The sequence below is a fragment of the Chiloscyllium plagiosum genome, chromosome 25, assembly GCF_004010195.1.
Source record: "Chiloscyllium plagiosum isolate BGI_BamShark_2017 chromosome 25, ASM401019v2, whole genome shotgun sequence".
NCBI lineage: Eukaryota > Metazoa > Chordata > Chondrichthyes > Orectolobiformes > Hemiscylliidae > Chiloscyllium > Chiloscyllium plagiosum.
Genome location: NC_057734.1, coordinates 46,472,610 through 46,490,134, shown reverse-complemented (window position 1 = coordinate 46,490,134; position 17,525 = coordinate 46,472,610). Strand labels below are relative to the sequence as shown.

General features: G+C 39.3%; 1 protein-coding gene across 1 annotated transcript in view; it reads left to right on the top strand.

Moving 5' to 3' along the window:
* Window positions 1-17,525, top strand: part of gcn1 (GCN1 activator of EIF2AK4) — a 128,719-nt gene that overhangs the window by 103,996 nt on the left and 7,198 nt on the right. The window contains exons 48-55 of the mRNA XM_043716089.1: window positions 1,551-1,694; window positions 2,086-2,355; window positions 2,651-2,764; window positions 3,817-4,047; window positions 10,286-10,479; window positions 11,460-11,574; window positions 11,842-11,938; window positions 15,513-15,661. Coding sequence (XP_043572024.1) covers window positions 1,551-1,694; window positions 2,086-2,355; window positions 2,651-2,764; window positions 3,817-4,047; window positions 10,286-10,479; window positions 11,460-11,574; window positions 11,842-11,938; window positions 15,513-15,661 — 1,314 coding nt within the window. The remainder of the gene's footprint in view (window positions 1-1,550; window positions 1,695-2,085; window positions 2,356-2,650; window positions 2,765-3,816; window positions 4,048-10,285; window positions 10,480-11,459; window positions 11,575-11,841; window positions 11,939-15,512; window positions 15,662-17,525) is intronic.

Sequence of the window (17,525 nt, the reverse complement as noted above, 5' to 3'; positions counted from 1 at the left end):
CTTTCATTGACTGGTGTACAAGAACACCCAGATCTCTCTGTACTGTCCCTTTACCTAAATTGATTCCATTTAGGTAGTAATCTGCCTTCCTGTTCTTGCCACCAAAGTGGATAACCATACATTTGTCCACATTAAACTGCATCTGCCATGCATCTGACCACTCACCTAACTTGTCCAGGTCACCCTGTAATCTCCTAACATCCTCCTCACATTTCACCCTGCCACCCAGCTTAGTATCATCAGCAAATTTGCTAATGTTATTGCTAATACCATCTTCTATATCATTAACATATATTGTAAAAAGCTGTGGTCCCAGTTCTGATCCCTGCGGTACCCCACTGGTCACTGCCTGACATTCCAAAATGGAGCCGTTTATCACTACTCTTTGTTTCCTATCAGCCAACCAACTTTCAATCCAAGTTAGTACTTTGCCCCCAATACAATGCGCCCTAATTTTGCTCACTAACCTCCTATGTGGGACTTTATCAAAAGCTTTCTGAAAGTCCAGGTAAACTACATTTACTGGATCTCCCTCGTCCATCTTCAGAGTTACATCCTCAAAAGATTCCAGAAGATTAGTCAAGCATGATTTCCCCTTCATAAATCCATGCTGACTCTGACCTATCCTGTTACTACTATCCAGATGTGGACAGCGAAGAAGGTTACCTCGGAGCACAATGTGATCTTGATCAAATGGGCCAGTGGGCTGACGAGTGGCAGATGTAGATTAATTTAGATAAATGCGAGATGCTGCATTTTGGAAAAGCAAATTAGAGCAGGAATTATACACTTGATGGTAAGGTCCTTGGGAGTGTTGCTGAACACAGAGACCTTGGAGTGCAGGTTCATCGCTCTTTGAAAGTGGAGTCGCAGGTAGGTAGGACAGTGAAGAAGGCATTTGGGATGCTTTCCTTTATTGGTCAGAGTGCTGAGTAAAGGAGTTGTGCGGTCATGTTGTGGCTGTATAGGACATTGCTTAGGTTGTATACAACATCTACAGTCTTCACTTGCTCACTTTCTGTTAGCTTTCCTAATTACTTTCTGTGTGTGCATAGTAGCCTTTTTTAAGATTCGCAAATTCAGGCACCAGGTCTCTCTGCATCTCAACAATCTGTAATCTCTCACTATTTAGATAATTTATATAAAAGCATTCCTGTCAAAATGGACAACCTTACATTTTACTACATTATACTCAATTGCCAGGTCTTTACCTACTCACTTACTCTGTCCAAATCTATATACCCTCCTTTTATCATCACTACTTTCCTAACTATCTGTCATCAACAAATTTAGGACCATATTTTCAGTTTTTCCATTTGAGATTTATATAAATTGTAAAAGGTTGTAGGGCCTAAGGACATCCTTCTGTGCTGTATCCATTCTTATGATTCTAGATTCCTGTCTCTACTCCAACCCAGAAACTTCTGCATTTAATAAAAGCTTGGCACAGTTGGGCATTCCCATTCCTATCAGTACAGACAGTAGTTTGGAAGCTTACACAACCAAAAAAAGTCTCTTTTTCATTCACCCATTTCTCTTATTCTCTGCAGCTTATAACGCCACCAGTTAACACCCGGGTGCTAGCTTTCTTGTCTTCGGTGGCAGGCGATGCGTTGACTCGCCACCTCAATGTGATCCTGCCTGCGGTGATGACTGCACTGAAGAACAAGATGGGAACCAGCGAAGAGGAAGAGGTGAGAGAGAGTAGGAAGGTAACACAAATGGTGCAATCTTCTGCCACTGTCAGTGAATAGCAAATGCATGGCTTGTTTCCATAGAGCCACAGTTCTGCAAGTTCTGGGACTTACTTTATGTAGTCATTCAGTTGCATAGCAAAATTATTTTAAAGGTTCTTGTGTGGACATCATTATCCCATCTAAAGGTTTCAAAAGAAGCCCCATTAATAACACACAGGTTTAACCCATTTTATCAAACAGCTTTAATAACATAGCAGTTGCTATAGGAATTTGTTCATAATGTAGTCCCATGATAGGCTGATACATTTCCTATCCTTTTCCTTTGGTGCCTGTGATAGCTCTCAACATTTTGTCATCCCACCTAATGAGATATTTTCCTTTCCTGTAGGAGCTGGCTAATTGTCACTCAGTGATTCTGTCTGTGGGGGATGAGGTTGGTCAAAGGGTCATCCTAGAGGATTTGCTGGAGGCAACGAGGAACCCAGATGTTGGGATGCGCAAAGCTGCAGCAACAATCATCAACGCTTACTGTTCGAAGACCAAAGTTGACTATTTTGCCCATGTCAGGAACCTGATGTCTGGATTGATCAGATTGCTCAATGACACAGATGAGACTGTCCTGAATGAGAGTTGGGATGCTTTGAATGCAATAACCAAGGTACTAACTATCTGTCTATGTGGATGGTAGCTGCTAAAGCCTGAGGTATTTATATTGATGTTGAAGTTTTATAATGGACATCAATGACCAGAGAATTAATCAATCACCTTTGGCACACTGCTGGGTCCGTTCAGTATTCCAGTGGAGTATTCACCATGAAGAAAAACCTAATTTAAAATCATAAGCTCTACTGAAACTATATCTTTGGCATTTTAATGTGGATTTTAAGAAAAACTCTACTGGCTAGCACTTTTAAATTTATGTAACTTTCTTTCTCTCCCCCCACCCCCAATAGAAATTGGATGCTGGAAGCCAGTTATCACTTGTGGATGATCTGCACAGAGATATCCGTGCAGCAGCTGCTGAGACCAAAGGGGAACATCTGCTAGGATTCTGCATTCCCAAGAAGGTATGAGAATTTATGGCTGGGGTCAAGTTAATGCATTCCATTATTGCAAATGAGATAGAAACTTTACAGAGCATCTCTTACAATATTATGACATCCAGAAATATTTTACAGCCAACAAAGAGTCATCCCTATCACAAACATTGGAAATGCAACAGCCAGTTTGCATATGCCACACTGCCACAAACACTGGTCGTGAGCAAACTGATCTGTTCCGTGAAGTAGATTGAGGGTTAAACAACAAAGCTCACTGCTATTCTTCAAAATAGGACTTCAGAATTGATCTAAGAGAACAACCAACGCATCCAAATAACATCTCATTTGTAAAACAATACTTTATCAGTAATACTCAGTTTCGCAGTCTTGATTTCATACTTATGGCCGTGCAGTGGGTCTTGAACCTATGATGCAGAGGCAACAGTGCAACCATGAGCCACAGTGATGAATGGGAAATGGGCTGTATTCAGTTAACTCCAGATATACTGTGGGTAATTCTCCTAGAATAATGAATGCAAATGAAATGTTTGCTTATCACTATATATTTGGTGTGCACTGGAGAAGTGCACAATAACAGGACCTACTGAAAGCTGCACAGAAATAAATTTTTAACATGTAAAGAAGTGGAGAAATTTGGGGAATTGTGAGTTGCTGCATCAATATTTTGGAATGGAATCTGGCAGGGGGAGAAAGATCAATCAAGGATAACTGCGGCCTGGGAATTGATAATTGATAACAAAAATGAAGCTGCTTACATAACTTCAAGGAATAGGGCATTGAGAGGGGAAAACACTGGAGATGGGGCTCATGGGCAGAATGTTCAAGAATCAGACTACTGTGATTTTCCTCCTGATTAGTTAAATCTCAGTATATAATCCTGTCATGTTTTAGCACTCATTCTCATGGAACAATGCAGGGTACCATGTTTAAATCCGAAGAGAGGCATTTGGTCATGTAAAATATGGTAATGTAATCAAAATAAGTTGAGTGCATGACCAGGGTACTGATGTAGCAAATAAATGTTTGTTGTCTCGTATCAACATAATGTTTTGTTGCAGGGTGTTACTTCGATCCTGCCTGTTCTGAGAGAGGGTGTATTGACAGGAAACCCTGAGCAAAAAGAGGAGGCTGCTAAGGCCCTAGGCCTTGTTATCAAGCTAACATCCGCAGAGGCGCTGCGACCATCTGTAGTTAACATCACTGGACCTCTAATCCGTATCCTAGGTGACCGGTTCAGCTGGAATGTGAAAGTGGCTCTCTTAGAAACCCTCAGTTTGCTGCTTAGCAAGGTAAAAACAAGAGTCTCAAATGCGGAGTGTGCGCGATACGCCTCCCCATTTTAGTCACCATCTAATCCCATATGTTGAGAGAGAATGTGCTGTTGTTATAAGAAACGAAGAAGCTGTTACAGAAAGCAAATAATGTTACTTTTGAATATTTCCGAGGATGATGAGAAATTCCATATTTGGACCAGGAAGATAAACTATAGCTAATACATGAAAGAGGATATTAAAGATGTATGAGATGCATATGAGCAGAAATAGACTATTCAATCCTTCAAGTCTCTTCTGCCATTCAGTAAGATCCAGATTGTTGGAATTGCACGTTCCCTTTCCCTCCGATAACCTCTAACCTTTACTCCCTTGCCTGACATAAATCTACCTACGTCAACCTTAAAAAAAAAAAAATTTAATGATCCCACATACCTTTTGAGGCAGAGTGTTCCAAAGTTGCTCCACCCTCTTTGAGAATAATAAATCTCTAATCTTATATATTGGAGTCATGTACCCCTCACTCGTCTAAACTCCAGCTGAAACAAGTACAGCCTTTTGAATCCATCCTCATAAATTCCATTTTAAGAATTAATCTAATGAGCCACCTCCAGTCCTTTTACATTCTTCCTTAAGGAAACCAAAATTGAACACAGTATTTGAAATGTGGTTTCAACAATGCCCTATAAAACTGAAGCACAATGTTCTTTCACGTTCAGTCCTTTTAATAAAGGATAGCATCTGTTAGCCTTTTTGATGACGTGCTGTACATGCATGACACTAACTACTTGTGACTCGTTCACTGGAACATTGAAGTCCCTCTGCCCCCTGGAATTCCTCCGTCGTTCTCCATTAAAATAATACTCTGCTTTTAGAGTACAATGGGATCTTGATCAAATGGAGTTTAATTTGGAAATTTAATGTGAGGTGCTGCATTTTGGAAAGGCAAATCAGGGCAGGACTTACACACTTAATGGTAAATTCCTAGGGTGTATTGCTGACCAAAGAGACCTTGGAGTGCAGGTTCATAGCTCCTTGAAAGTACAGGTTCGGGTGGATAGGATAGTGACGGAGGAGATTAGTATTCTTTCCTTTATTGGTCAGTGCATTGAGTATAGGGGTTGGGAAGTCATGTTGCGGCCAGACCGGACATTGGTTAGGCCGCTTTTGGAATATTGTGTGTAATCCTAGTCTCCTACCCATAGGAAGGATGCTGTGAAACTTGAAAGCGTTCAGAAAAGATTTATAAGGATGTTGCCAGGGTTTGAGTTATAGGGAGAGGCTGAATAGTCGGAGGCTGAGGGATGATCTTAGAGGTTTATAAGATCATGAGGGGCATGGATAGGATAAATAGACAGTCTTTTCCCTGTGTTGGGGGAGTTCCTAACTAGAGGGCATAGGTTTAGAGTGAGAGGGGAAAGATATAAAAGGGACCTAAAGGGCAACGTTTTCACGTAAAGGGTGGTGCGTGTTTGGAATGAACTGCCAGAGAAAGTGGTAGGAGACTGGTACAATTGCAAAATTTAAAAGGTATCTGGATGGGTATATGAATTGAAAGGGTTTAGAGGGATGTGGACCAAGTGTTGGCAAATGGGACTAGATTAATTTAGGATATCTGGTTAGCATGGATGAGTTGGACTGAAGAGTCTTTTTCCGTGCCGTACATTTCTATGACTCCACATTCTTCCTACCAAAGTGACCAAAATAGCACTTGTTTACTCCATCTGCCAGATTTTTGGCCACTCAAACAAGTATCTCTATCTTCAAACTCCTTATGCCTCCTTCACAACAAACTTTCCTTCCTAGGTTGTTCTCATCTGTGAATTTAGCTGCCATGCTAAGTCATGCCTCGTCTAAGTCATTGATGTTGTTACGACACTGGGTAAACCCTCCTGCTTAATTTACACCAGCAACACAGAAAAGATTTATCCTGTGCCGTAATCTGTAAAAATCCGAGTGACCAAGAACTATTTAAAGTAAAAGTTAATATCTTTATTTTCTAAAGTATAATTAACTAACCATGATTTACAATTTATTCCTCTAACCTATCTTTTACCTTCCTTTCTATATACTAGTCCGATAAAACTCCCAATTGAGATTGACAAAACCACACTTCTTATCTCTAAACCAGGCTGCTTTCGTGCTTCTATTCAGATATTTGTGTCTTCTTTTCTTCTTCTTAGGAATTTCTGCATGACAGGTTACTGATTGAAAAGGTACTTTTAAGATTGCTGTTTTTCAAGCAGTCTGTTAACATGCTGGGTTTGGCAGTTCTCCTCTCAACTGTTCAATTTTCCCTGGTCTTATACCTCCAAAGCATTAGATTGTGCCATTGGCTTTTAAAACGCTCAATATACTAAATTCAAATTGGATTGGAGTTTGATATTTTTCGAGATATAATTTAAATTGATTGGCTAAATCCAAATTTGTATTTTTATCTCATAGCAACTCAGCGAGTGCTGTTTGTTCTGAATCAAATGTTACTTTGTAAATTCTCCAACCTTCGGTGTACTTGCCAAGTCTTTCACTCTCTTCATTGCAATATAAATAGTAAAAAGTTGAGGCCCCAGCCCAGGTTCTTGAGGGAACCCACTCCTCATATCCTGACAACTCAATGAAGACTGATGCATACTTATTCCCTATTTTCTGCAAGCTAGCCAATATTCTGTCCATTTTAACATGTTACTCCCATATCGTGATACTTTTTTGCAATAACCTTTGCTGAATGCTTCATTGAATGTTTTCTGGAAAACAAAAGTTGTACCTCTGTAGGCTCGATTTCCCTTTCACTGCATTGTGTATTCCTTCTAAAATCTCCAATAAACTGGTTAAACAAGACCTTCTTTCTCAAAACAAAACATGCTGACTCTTCTTGACCAATTTGAAACTCTTTAGGTTTGGAGCTATAATCCGTTTAATGATCAATTCTAACACATTCCATCCAACAGATGTCAAGCTAAATGGCCTATTGTCTCCTTGTCTCTCTCTGTGTCTCTCTCTCTGTGTCTCTCTCTCTGTGTCTCTCTCTCTGTGTCTCTCTCTCTGTGTCTCTCTCTCTGTGTCTCTCTCTCTGTGTCTCTCTCTCTGTGTCTCTCTCTCTGTGTCTCTCTCTCTGTGTCTCTCTCTCTGTGTCTCTCTCTCTGTGTCTCTCTCTCTGTGTCTCTCTCTCTGTGTCTCTCTCTCTGTGTCTCTCTCTCTGTGTCTCTCTCTCTGTGTCTCTCTCTCTGTGTCTCTCTCTCTGTGTCTCTCTCTCTGTGTCTCTCTCTCTGTGTCTCTCTCTCTGTGTCTCTCTCTCTGTGTCTCTCTCTCTGTGTCTCTCTCTCTGTGTCTCTCTCTCTGTGTCTCTCTCTCTGTGTCTCTCTCTCTGTGTCTCTCTCTCTGTGTCTCTCTCTCTGTGTCTCTCTCTCTGTGTCTCTCTCTCTGTGTCTCTCTCTCTGTGTCTCTCTCTCTGTGTCTCTCTCTCTGTGTCTCTCTCTCTGTGTCTCTCTCTCTGTGTCTCTCTCTCTGTGTCTCTCTCTCTGTGTCTCTCTCTCTGTGTCTCTCTCTCTGTGTCTCTCTCTCTGTGTCTCTCTCTCTGTGTCTCTCTCTCTGTGTCTCTCTCTCTGTGTCTCTCTCTCTGTGTCTCTCTCTCTGAGATTATGTTGACTATATTGTATCATATTCTTACAAAAATGTATTTGTATTAAATTCTAAAGCTTAAAAGATTGCTGCATTTGTTACCATTGATTTGTGGAGTCTACAACAGCAGAGGACAGTCTTTGACTTAGAACATAGAACATTACAGCACAATACAGGCCCTTGATGTTGCACCGACCTGTGAAACCAAACTAAAGCCCATCTAACCTGCACTATTACATTGTCATCTATATGTTTATCCAATTCTTTCCAACAAACTGAGTGTGCTCAAGTACATGGAATATACTCAGTGCTTCCTTTTTAATGTCAAGTCAGCAAATGCCACACTACATTTTATCTCCTGCTGTTCTTAAATCATTCTAGCTTCTGCCTTGAAGACCCAATTCTCTCTCCCTCATTTTCTTTAGGAATAGAGGAGCAATGACCTCATGTCATTCACGTTGTAATCATTCAGAATCATTAAACACTCTTCCCACTCCACTTCCCTCACCTCGTTAATATAAACTTATTGTACAACCACAAATAATTGTATCAAATATATTATTAGATTTGACAGGACATTTTAAAAAGTTTACGTACATTCGGTTCTGCTATAATGCAGTAGTTCCATTCTGACGCAATCCCGTGTTATAAGAAAATCGCATAATAGCAGCACCATTTAAACTAATGGGGTTGGAATCACACGCTTTAAAAGTTAGTGCTTTAGAAATAGTGTCCACAATTTGTCAATCGTGTTATAGTGCATTCACATTAATGAAATGCGCATTAAAGCAGAACGACCTGTATTGTTAGAAATTCTCTGGTGTTTGCATATGATTGCACTAGCCATCCACCTTTTTTTTTAAGATATTGTATTTCTTTAATTAGCTCACTCTCACTAATGTACTAATTAATTTAATTGCCACCACCTTTTACTAGCTTCCCATCTTCTCGATGTCAAATATCTTTCAATATTTAGGTCTCACCTTTGGTCTCTGCAACCGTACCTCTATATTGCTATCAAGTCATACATATTTAATTTGACCTTTGATAACAGTTCTTCCATTTTGTTGTGTATGCTCAACATGTTAAAATACCCAGACTTTAACTCTGTCATGGTAGTAGTTTTGCAATCCCTGGCCTTGTCTGGTGGTGCACACTTTAGTTTATACTCGCTGCCATACTCTAGCTATCATTCTCAAATCACTACCCTGTTTTATTACCTTGTTGCTATTACATCTCTTCTCACATTATCCCTGCTGCCCAATAATTTAGTTTAAAGCCTCCTAGACTATCCTAGCAAAATGACTCACCAGAACACTCTTCATGGTATAATAAAGTCATATTTGAGAAAAAGCTAGTTTGTAAAAACAGAAGGAACGGGAAAGGTAAACATTCACTGTGGCAGTGACCCCCTAACAGTAATTGCACCATAGGGCATGATACACAGGAAGAAATAAATGAGTTTGGAAGAAGGTACTGCAATAATCATGGGTAACTTTAATCCTCATGTAGATTGGCAAAGATAGTCTGGAAAATGAGGCCAATGATGTATTTGGAACAGATTCTTTAAGCTTAACAGATTCTTTATAGAGCCAAGAAATAAGGGAGTTAAGGACTAAAATAGTGTAGATGAGTTGGCCTAACCTCTGTTATAATGAAGGAGATTTTGGAGAATGCTGAAAAAATTATATTGTGATCCAGTAGAGGTGATGTGTTTTAATGAAAGGGACATCATGTTTAATTTATTGGTTTTTGAAGAAATAATAAGCAAGCTAGATAATGGGGAACCTATAGATGTGCTATTGGTTTGATTTCCAAAAGCACACTTCATAAAATGGCACAGATTTCTTTGTAGGATAAGAGTACACGGTGTAAGACGGGGCTTCCCAAAATGGGATTCGGGGTGCCAAAGGAACCCTGGTACCCAGAGTGCACTGACTGAGTTATAACAGTCGCACCGCCTTTCTTAACAAACACCCCACTTTCACAATGACTTTGCTGATCTTTTCCCATGCAAGCTTGCACATGGAGATCCAGTCAAATGTTACTTTTCAGCTCTCTGTATGTAGTCCTGTAGGTTATGGTACTTAAAATGCATGCCAAAGTATCTTTTGTTTTAAATGCAATGAGGAATTCTGTCTCTACCAGCATCAGGGAATAATTTCCTGATCCTCCTCCATCCTCTGTTAAAACATCTTTAATAAAAAGAGTAGCCTCCAGATTTTGTGATGTCTTCAGCTCCTCAATGATCTTATTCTCCACTGTGCATTCTTCTTTTCACATATTGGCTAGTACTGAAGCATTGTAAAGTTTCTTTGAAGGGTATACAGGTCGTTCCCTGCGTATCATTAACGTGAATTTGCTATAACGCGATTGATGAATTGGGAACACTGTTTCTAAAGCACGAACTTTTAACGTGTGGGTTGGCTGTAACACGATTACATCACCAACATTTCAAGCACTGTTTCTAAAGCGCGATTTTTCTATAACACAGGGTTGCACAAGAACACAATCGTCGCGTTATAGAAGAGCTACCTGTACAACATAGTCTAATAATCGCCATAAGTATGTTAACTGGAGTACAACTTCCAGCTTTCATTTAATTGTTATGCTTCTTTTTCTGTTTTGCTGTGTATAGGTGGGAATTGCCCTGAAGCCCTTCCTTCCACAATTGCAAACTACTTTCACAAAGGCGCTGTCTGATACAAATCGTTCTGTCCGCCTGAAAGCAGCAGAGGCTCTTGGGAATCTGATCATTATTCACACCAAAGTGGACCCGCTATTTACTGAACTTCTGAATCTTGTGCGAAGCGCAGATGATTCTAGTGTGAGGTATGTATCACAAATCAGAGGGAGAGTGAGTCCCTTTGGAAACCTTATTTGTATTACTGCTCAAGGTGTAACTGATTTCTTGTGCAGCCTGAAATGTCCAATCAAATAGAAGTGAAGACAACTAGGACACTCCTCTATTGAGCATCCGATACTGCATACAAGATCAGTACAAACATTTAGGATTGTGCATGAGCACATATCGATATGATAAGGAGAGGGGTAAATTGAAATGTTGGAGCAATTGTAAAATAACCCATGCCACTGGGGCGGCATAATGGCGCAGTGGTTAGCACTGCTGCCTCTCAGCGCCAGGGACTCTGGTTCGATTCCAGCCTCTGGTAACTATCTGTATGAAGTTTGCACAATCTTCCCGTGTCTGCGTGGGTTTCCTCCAGGTGCTCCAATTTCCTCCCACAATCTAAAGATGTGCAGGTTAGGTGAATTGGCCATGCTAAATTGCCCATAGTGTTAGATGCATTAGTCAGGGGGAAATATAGAATAGGGGAATGGGTCTGGGTGGGTTACTCTTCAGAGGGTCGGTGTGGACTTGTTGGGCCATAGGGCCTATTTCCATACTGTAGGGAATCTAATCTAAATCCAAGTTTGTAGTCATCTGAAACAGTGTATCGATACATTGAGACTGAGAGATGAATAAATGAATTGTGGATCAATATGACTGTAAGTTGCTAAGTTCTTAAAGGACACTGTTTGGTTAGGTGACTATTTATTTGCATGAGCAATGATGTACAAAAAATGAGGAAGAGCACTTAGTTATCGTCCTGATAATCTGTTACATTTGAGCCCTTGCATAAGAGTATTTTGTCTGCTGTCTTCTAATGAAGACCATTAGAGCAATTGGTATCCTCTTTATTCAGGGTTTATATATCTTCTGATTATCTGAACGTAAGTGTTAGCAGAGAAGGTTTTATTTTCAGAGTTCAGCTAGTCTGCATTATTACAAATATTATTTCTGTTTTCAGAGAGACCCTTCTTCAGGCACTGCGTTTTGTTATTCAGGGTGCTGGTGCCAAGGTAGATGGAACAATCCGAAAAAATACCACCACTCTGTTATTGGGAATGTTGGGACATGATGAGGTATGGAAACAGTACATTCACATATTTAGATTCACTCACTACTGTGCAATAAATAGACCAAGTGATCTACTCTTGCATGAAAGTGATACTTGTGTGGCCTCAAAGTCAGTTTCACAGAGTAGTGTGATCTGCTGAATATATCGCATTACAAAGGGCGAGAAATATGACAAATAACGTGCTCTGATGTTGCTGACTGAGTAACCAGCAATTGATTTTTTGCTATCCTGTAGTTTATATAATTCCTAATGACCTGTCTCTTCCTCTCAGGATGCAACACGCATGGCCTCAGCTGGTTGTTTAGGGGAGCTGTGTGCATACTTGCCAGATGATGAACTCAGTATTATTCTAAAAAATCACCTTTTGGGTAAGTAATACGCAACATTACTGCAGTGGTGCAATCTGAGTATTGGTTAGACCACACTGGATAAGTGTACACCATCTGGTCTCTATAGCGTTATTGGAGAAGGTGCCAAAAAGATTCACAGATAAAACAAGAATTGAGTGATTATTCAATTGCTGCTGACTGGGGCTGTTTCTTCTTAGGTTAAGAAAAGAAGTTACGGGGCTAATGAAATGGTGGACTTCACAAGGGAAATGTGAAGAAAATACTTCTGGGCTTAAACAATATAGTCACAAATAAATCCAGTAGGAAATTTGGTAACTTATTTACCAATGACTGGTTAGTATATGAAACTTGCTACATTGCCCCAAAGAGTGTTTTGAGGCAAATAGCACCCATGAATGCAAGGGGAAACTGGATGAGCACAAGAGGTGAAATCTGATGAGGTTATATGAAAGGGCCTGAGAGGAGAAGACCTTAATATGGTGCATAAATAAAACCGCAGATCTTGTTATGTTGTAGATTTGGTGTGCCAACTTGGTATAGTCTTGATTTTTGTTTTCCCCAATTCCCTTTTCCCCCCCTCACTGAAATGAGATATTAGAAAATGAGTAAGGAGCTCAGACTCGTGGCCTGGCCAAACTCCATCCCACAGCTCACCCTTACAAGCAAATGTATTATTATTATTATTATTATTATTATCATATAACTGTGTAGGAGCTTAGAGTGTGGTGCTAGAAAAGCACAGCAGGTCAGGCAGCATCCCAGGAGCAGGAAAATCGACGTTTGGGTCAAAAGACCTTCATCAGGAATGAGGCTAGGAGCTTGCTGTATGCAAATTGACTTCTGCATTTTCTGCATTACTTTATTTCAAGCATACTTATTTGGCTATAAATTGCTTTGGGATGTTATGCAATTGCAAAAAATCTTTCCTCATATCATCTTTGCTTGTAGAATATGCTCCAATTCTGTACTGGAGAGCAAGGACAAAGTTGTTACTTAAAGAAATTCAGTCAACTCTTCAAAGTTACCTCCTCTGCTTTCTGAAAGCGGAATTCTGCTCGTGCTCTTATCACTCACTTACAAAACAATTAAGATGAGTGTTTTGCATATTTTCTTGATACAGTGTTCATTATCTCACATTTTCTATCAAAAGCTAGATTTGTAAAATATTTTACAGCTTTAACATTTAACATTTGAATCAAATTATATGTAGAATTATATTGAATATTGTGCTGAAATAAGGAAATCTGTGTTCTTCAAGATCACCAGAAGTGTTCAGGAGAAAGTGATGACTTCATGTTTGTTTCATCCGCACCTTTACTTTCAAAGGTTTTCTGCCTCATTTTGGATCATGCTGCATGATCTTCCTCATATCAACACTGAGAAGTTCAATTCTGTCACTATTTAAAGTTATTGTGTTCCACCAGCAAGACGAGGATCAGTGAAGAGTATATGTATATCATAGAGTAATAGACTTGTATAGCATGAAAACAGACCCTTTGTCTGCCTTGTCTATGCTGACCAGATCTCTTAACTTGATTTAGTGCCATTTGACAGCATTTGGCCCATATCTCTCTCAACCCTCCCTATTCATCTACCCACGCAGATGTCTTTTAAATGTTGTATTTGTACCAGCCTCCACCACTTCCTCCAGCAGCTCGCTCCAAACGCTCACTACCCTGTGCATGAAAAATTTGCCCCTCAGGTTCCTTGTAAATCTTTTCCCCTGTCACCTTAAACCAATGCCCTGTAGTTTTGGGCTCCCCTCCCCTGGGAAAAAGACCTTAGCTGTTCACCTATTCAAGCCCCTCATGATTTTATAAACCTCTATATAAGGTCACCCCTCAGCCTCTGATGTTCCAGGGAAAATAGCCCTAGCCTGTTTAGCCTCTTCATATAGCTCAAACCCTCCAATCGCAGCAACATGCTTTTAAATCTTGTCTGCACCCTTTCAAGTTGAAGAACATCTTGCCTATAAGAGGGAGACCAAAATTGAACACACTATTCCAAAAGTGGTCTAACCAATGTCCTGCACAGCTGCAACATGACATCCCTACTCAATGCACTGACCATTAAAGGCAAGCATGCCAAACGCCGTCTTCATCACCCTATCTGTTATGCCGACATTATCTTACTGTACCTATATCTGAATGTATAATTGAAGTGGAAGAATATCCCATGCCAATTTTTGATAACTTTTAAACATGCTCATCAGGTAAGCCCTCTGCCTGCTTTTTCCAAGAATGGGGAACATGCACTTTCTTAATACGAATATGCAGGTTTTGCTGACGTCATCCTTGTAAATCTTCTCTGCATCCTCTCTACTGCCTCAATTTTAAGAGTACAACTCTCTGAAATAAGTATGGTTTAACTAAGTACGCAAAAAAAAGGGGAGGGTTAGGGAGGGAATTTCAGAGCTTAGGATTTACGTATTAAAAAATATGATGAATTGGAGCTCTGCATCCAGCCACTCAATTCTTGCATCCAATGGTTATTTTAAGGCTCTAACCACCATTTGAGATATCAATCACACTCAGGGACTGACATGCTACAGAGTTCAATTGCAAGTCTCATATGTAGGCAAAAAGAATTTTGGCTATCAAATCAAAGAAAAATCACATCAAGTATTACTGGTCAATGATAAGCCTCCACCTCCACTCCCAACCCCCCCCATCCCATGAAACTGGATGAGGGGGGAATTCAGAAGTGTCATTCCACCTCCTGAGTTTGTGATAGAGAGGTGGTCACTATTGAAGCACCTGAAGATGTTTGCGCGAAGGACAATACAGGACTGAGAAACTCCTGCAAAGATGTCCTGGGGTGACGTTATTGACTTCCAGCAACAACAGTTATCTTCCTTTGTGCTTGATATAAATCCAACCAATACAGAGATCTTTCCCCTATTCCCACTGACTCGTTTTCTCAAGGTCCCACTGATGTGAAGGGCAGTCACCATCACCTGCCGTCTGGAATCAACTCTTCTGTCTGTGTATCTCCATGAATGGAAAACAGGCCATTTTTGAACAAGTGGTACAACCACAGGGGCGTGGCAACCTAGTCGTTTTGTCACTAGATTAATAATATTCTTGAGACAAGTTCAAATCCTATCAAACTCAACTGGTGAAGTTTATATTCAATTAATAGAATTTGCTATTAAAAATTACATTCAGCAACAGTGAACATAAAACTATCTCTAGTCATTAAAAACTCACCTGGCTTACTACTTTACACAATCTACATAAATTACTTGGTTTGGCTATCTTTCAATTCCACACCGACAACAAGTCACTCAGCTTGAGAACAATGAGGGATGGGCAAAAATTGGCTTTAAAGAGTAAATTTGAAAAAACAAGTTAAATTCTCCCCTGGCTAGATTGAAACTAGCTGTAAACATTGATGTAGTACATCTTTGGAAAGATCCTAAAGGCGACTAAATTGAATACTCAATTTAAAGTCAAATATAACATTGTGTTTGTAAATATCGTGTATTCCAGATGCTGTTTTTGTGTCTGACGGTCAACCAAAGATGTTTCTGCTAGGCACAGGGTAACTGTTCTGAGAGCCACATTATTGAAATTACAATTTTGTTTTGCAGCTGATGTATCAGGTATTGATTGGATGGTGAGGCATGGAAGAAGTGTAGCGCTCTCGGTTGCAATGAAAGTGGCCCCAAGCAAGCTCTGCACACCTGAATACAACACCAGCGTACTGGACATGATTATTGCCAGTGCTACAGCAGACAGGGTAAGCAGCACTACTCATTTAATTTGTGCTTGTTAAATCCTCTTTGACCTCGGTCAGTTCATCTTGGTAGCTTCTCTAATGGGAAGAAAACCCAAATTCTTCATAGTCTGTTATCAGTGGTGAATATTCCCCATTGATTTGATTTTCTTTAAATTGGGTGCTGAAATCTGCACACACTGTTCTAATTTCATGACTATTACACTTCAACAGTAACTTTTTGCTGCTTATTATATTTGTCTTAGACATAATTTCAAGGATTGTGTTTTCTTTCTACTGTCTTAACTCCTTTTAGTACTAATTTATAATAACTTGTGTACCTGGATATTCAGGGCCTTCTGTTCCTCATTTAAAATCTTGTTGTTTGTTTTATTTCCTTCCCCTTTTTCTTCCAGAATATGTTATACAATGCTATATATAATTACTGTGTATAATATGTTTCCTTTTTTTTAAAGTTTTCATTGTTTTATGTTATTAGCATTTTAAATTTTTTTCATTAAATTTCATGTATTACACTGTTGTGTCCTACCAGTGCTAATTTATTTAGTTTAAATTTTGAGCAAGTCACACCATTGTTTTGATCTGATGTTCAATTTTTTTTGATGCACTTAGATTTGTACCTTTCCCATTCCTTGTCTCAATACTTAGCATCATTGATCCATATACAATTTTTCCTTCTAGTTTCACCTGGATAAGGTTTCTTCCTCCTCTTAAAATAATTTTCCATTTGATTTTGCAAGTTTTTGTTTTCTTGAGCTGGATTTAATTTATAATAGTCATTCAGTCCTCAAAAATATTTTAGTAAACCTACTTGGTTTACTTTATTAAGCCAGAACAAGGTATCTTCTTTGTTGGAATAGCAACGTGTTGACTGAGGGTACAATTCTGAAAACAGTCCAGAAATAGCCTCTTTGTTTTCATTGCACTTTCCATATCCCAGTCAGGCTTTAGCTGCTTAAATTCGCCAATTATATATTTTTTTGCCGATGCATGTATTTCTCATTTAGTAAAAATTTGTTCATGTTCCATTTCCAATTTATTGCAACTTGTAATGTACATCTAGACTGCCTATGTTTATTGTTCTTTTGCTCCTTCCAATTTACCTTATTAGTGCAGAGATAGGATTTCTAAAGCAATCATCCATCCACTTCCATCCCTCTCCTGCCCAATTATTATACTCAGAACTACTTACTTCCTAATCCTGACCCAGCCACCATTACATTTCAGTTATTGCCATTATGTCATGACGTTGTTTATTTCCTGCAAGTTTTTTGGTTCCCCAATTGCATATTCTGTACATTAATACAAATTTAAATTTAGATTCCTTTGTTATCAATTTCTCTCTTTTGTCTTTTATCTAAGTTTATTTTTCAAGCTATCATGATCTGGGTTAACTCTTTTAAATTGTCCACGATCCTATGTCCCAATCTCCTAAAATTTTCTTTTCCTTTTCTTTAACGTATTAATTTAAACCTTCCAAAAATTGTTTAGTTAACAACAGGTTGCATTTATTTACTGCCTTTAACGTAATAAGATGTCCCAAGACACTTCACAGGAGTATCCTAAAACAAAATATGACACTGAGCTTATTTCTGATGAAGGGCTTTTGCCCAAAACGTCGATTTTGCCTGTCCTCGGATGCTGCCTGAACTGCTGTGCTCTTCCAGCACCACTGATACAAAAGATATTGGGCAGATGAGCTAAACCTTGGGTCACGGAGGTGAGTTTTAAAAGAGGGATGTGAGCCAGAAATGTTTAGGGACAGAATTCCAGAGATGCTTTCAAATACTTCTGCTGTCTTGTCATGTCCTGAAAATCATGATGTTTTGGATTTGATTTTAAAGTTACAAACTAACACCAGCAACTT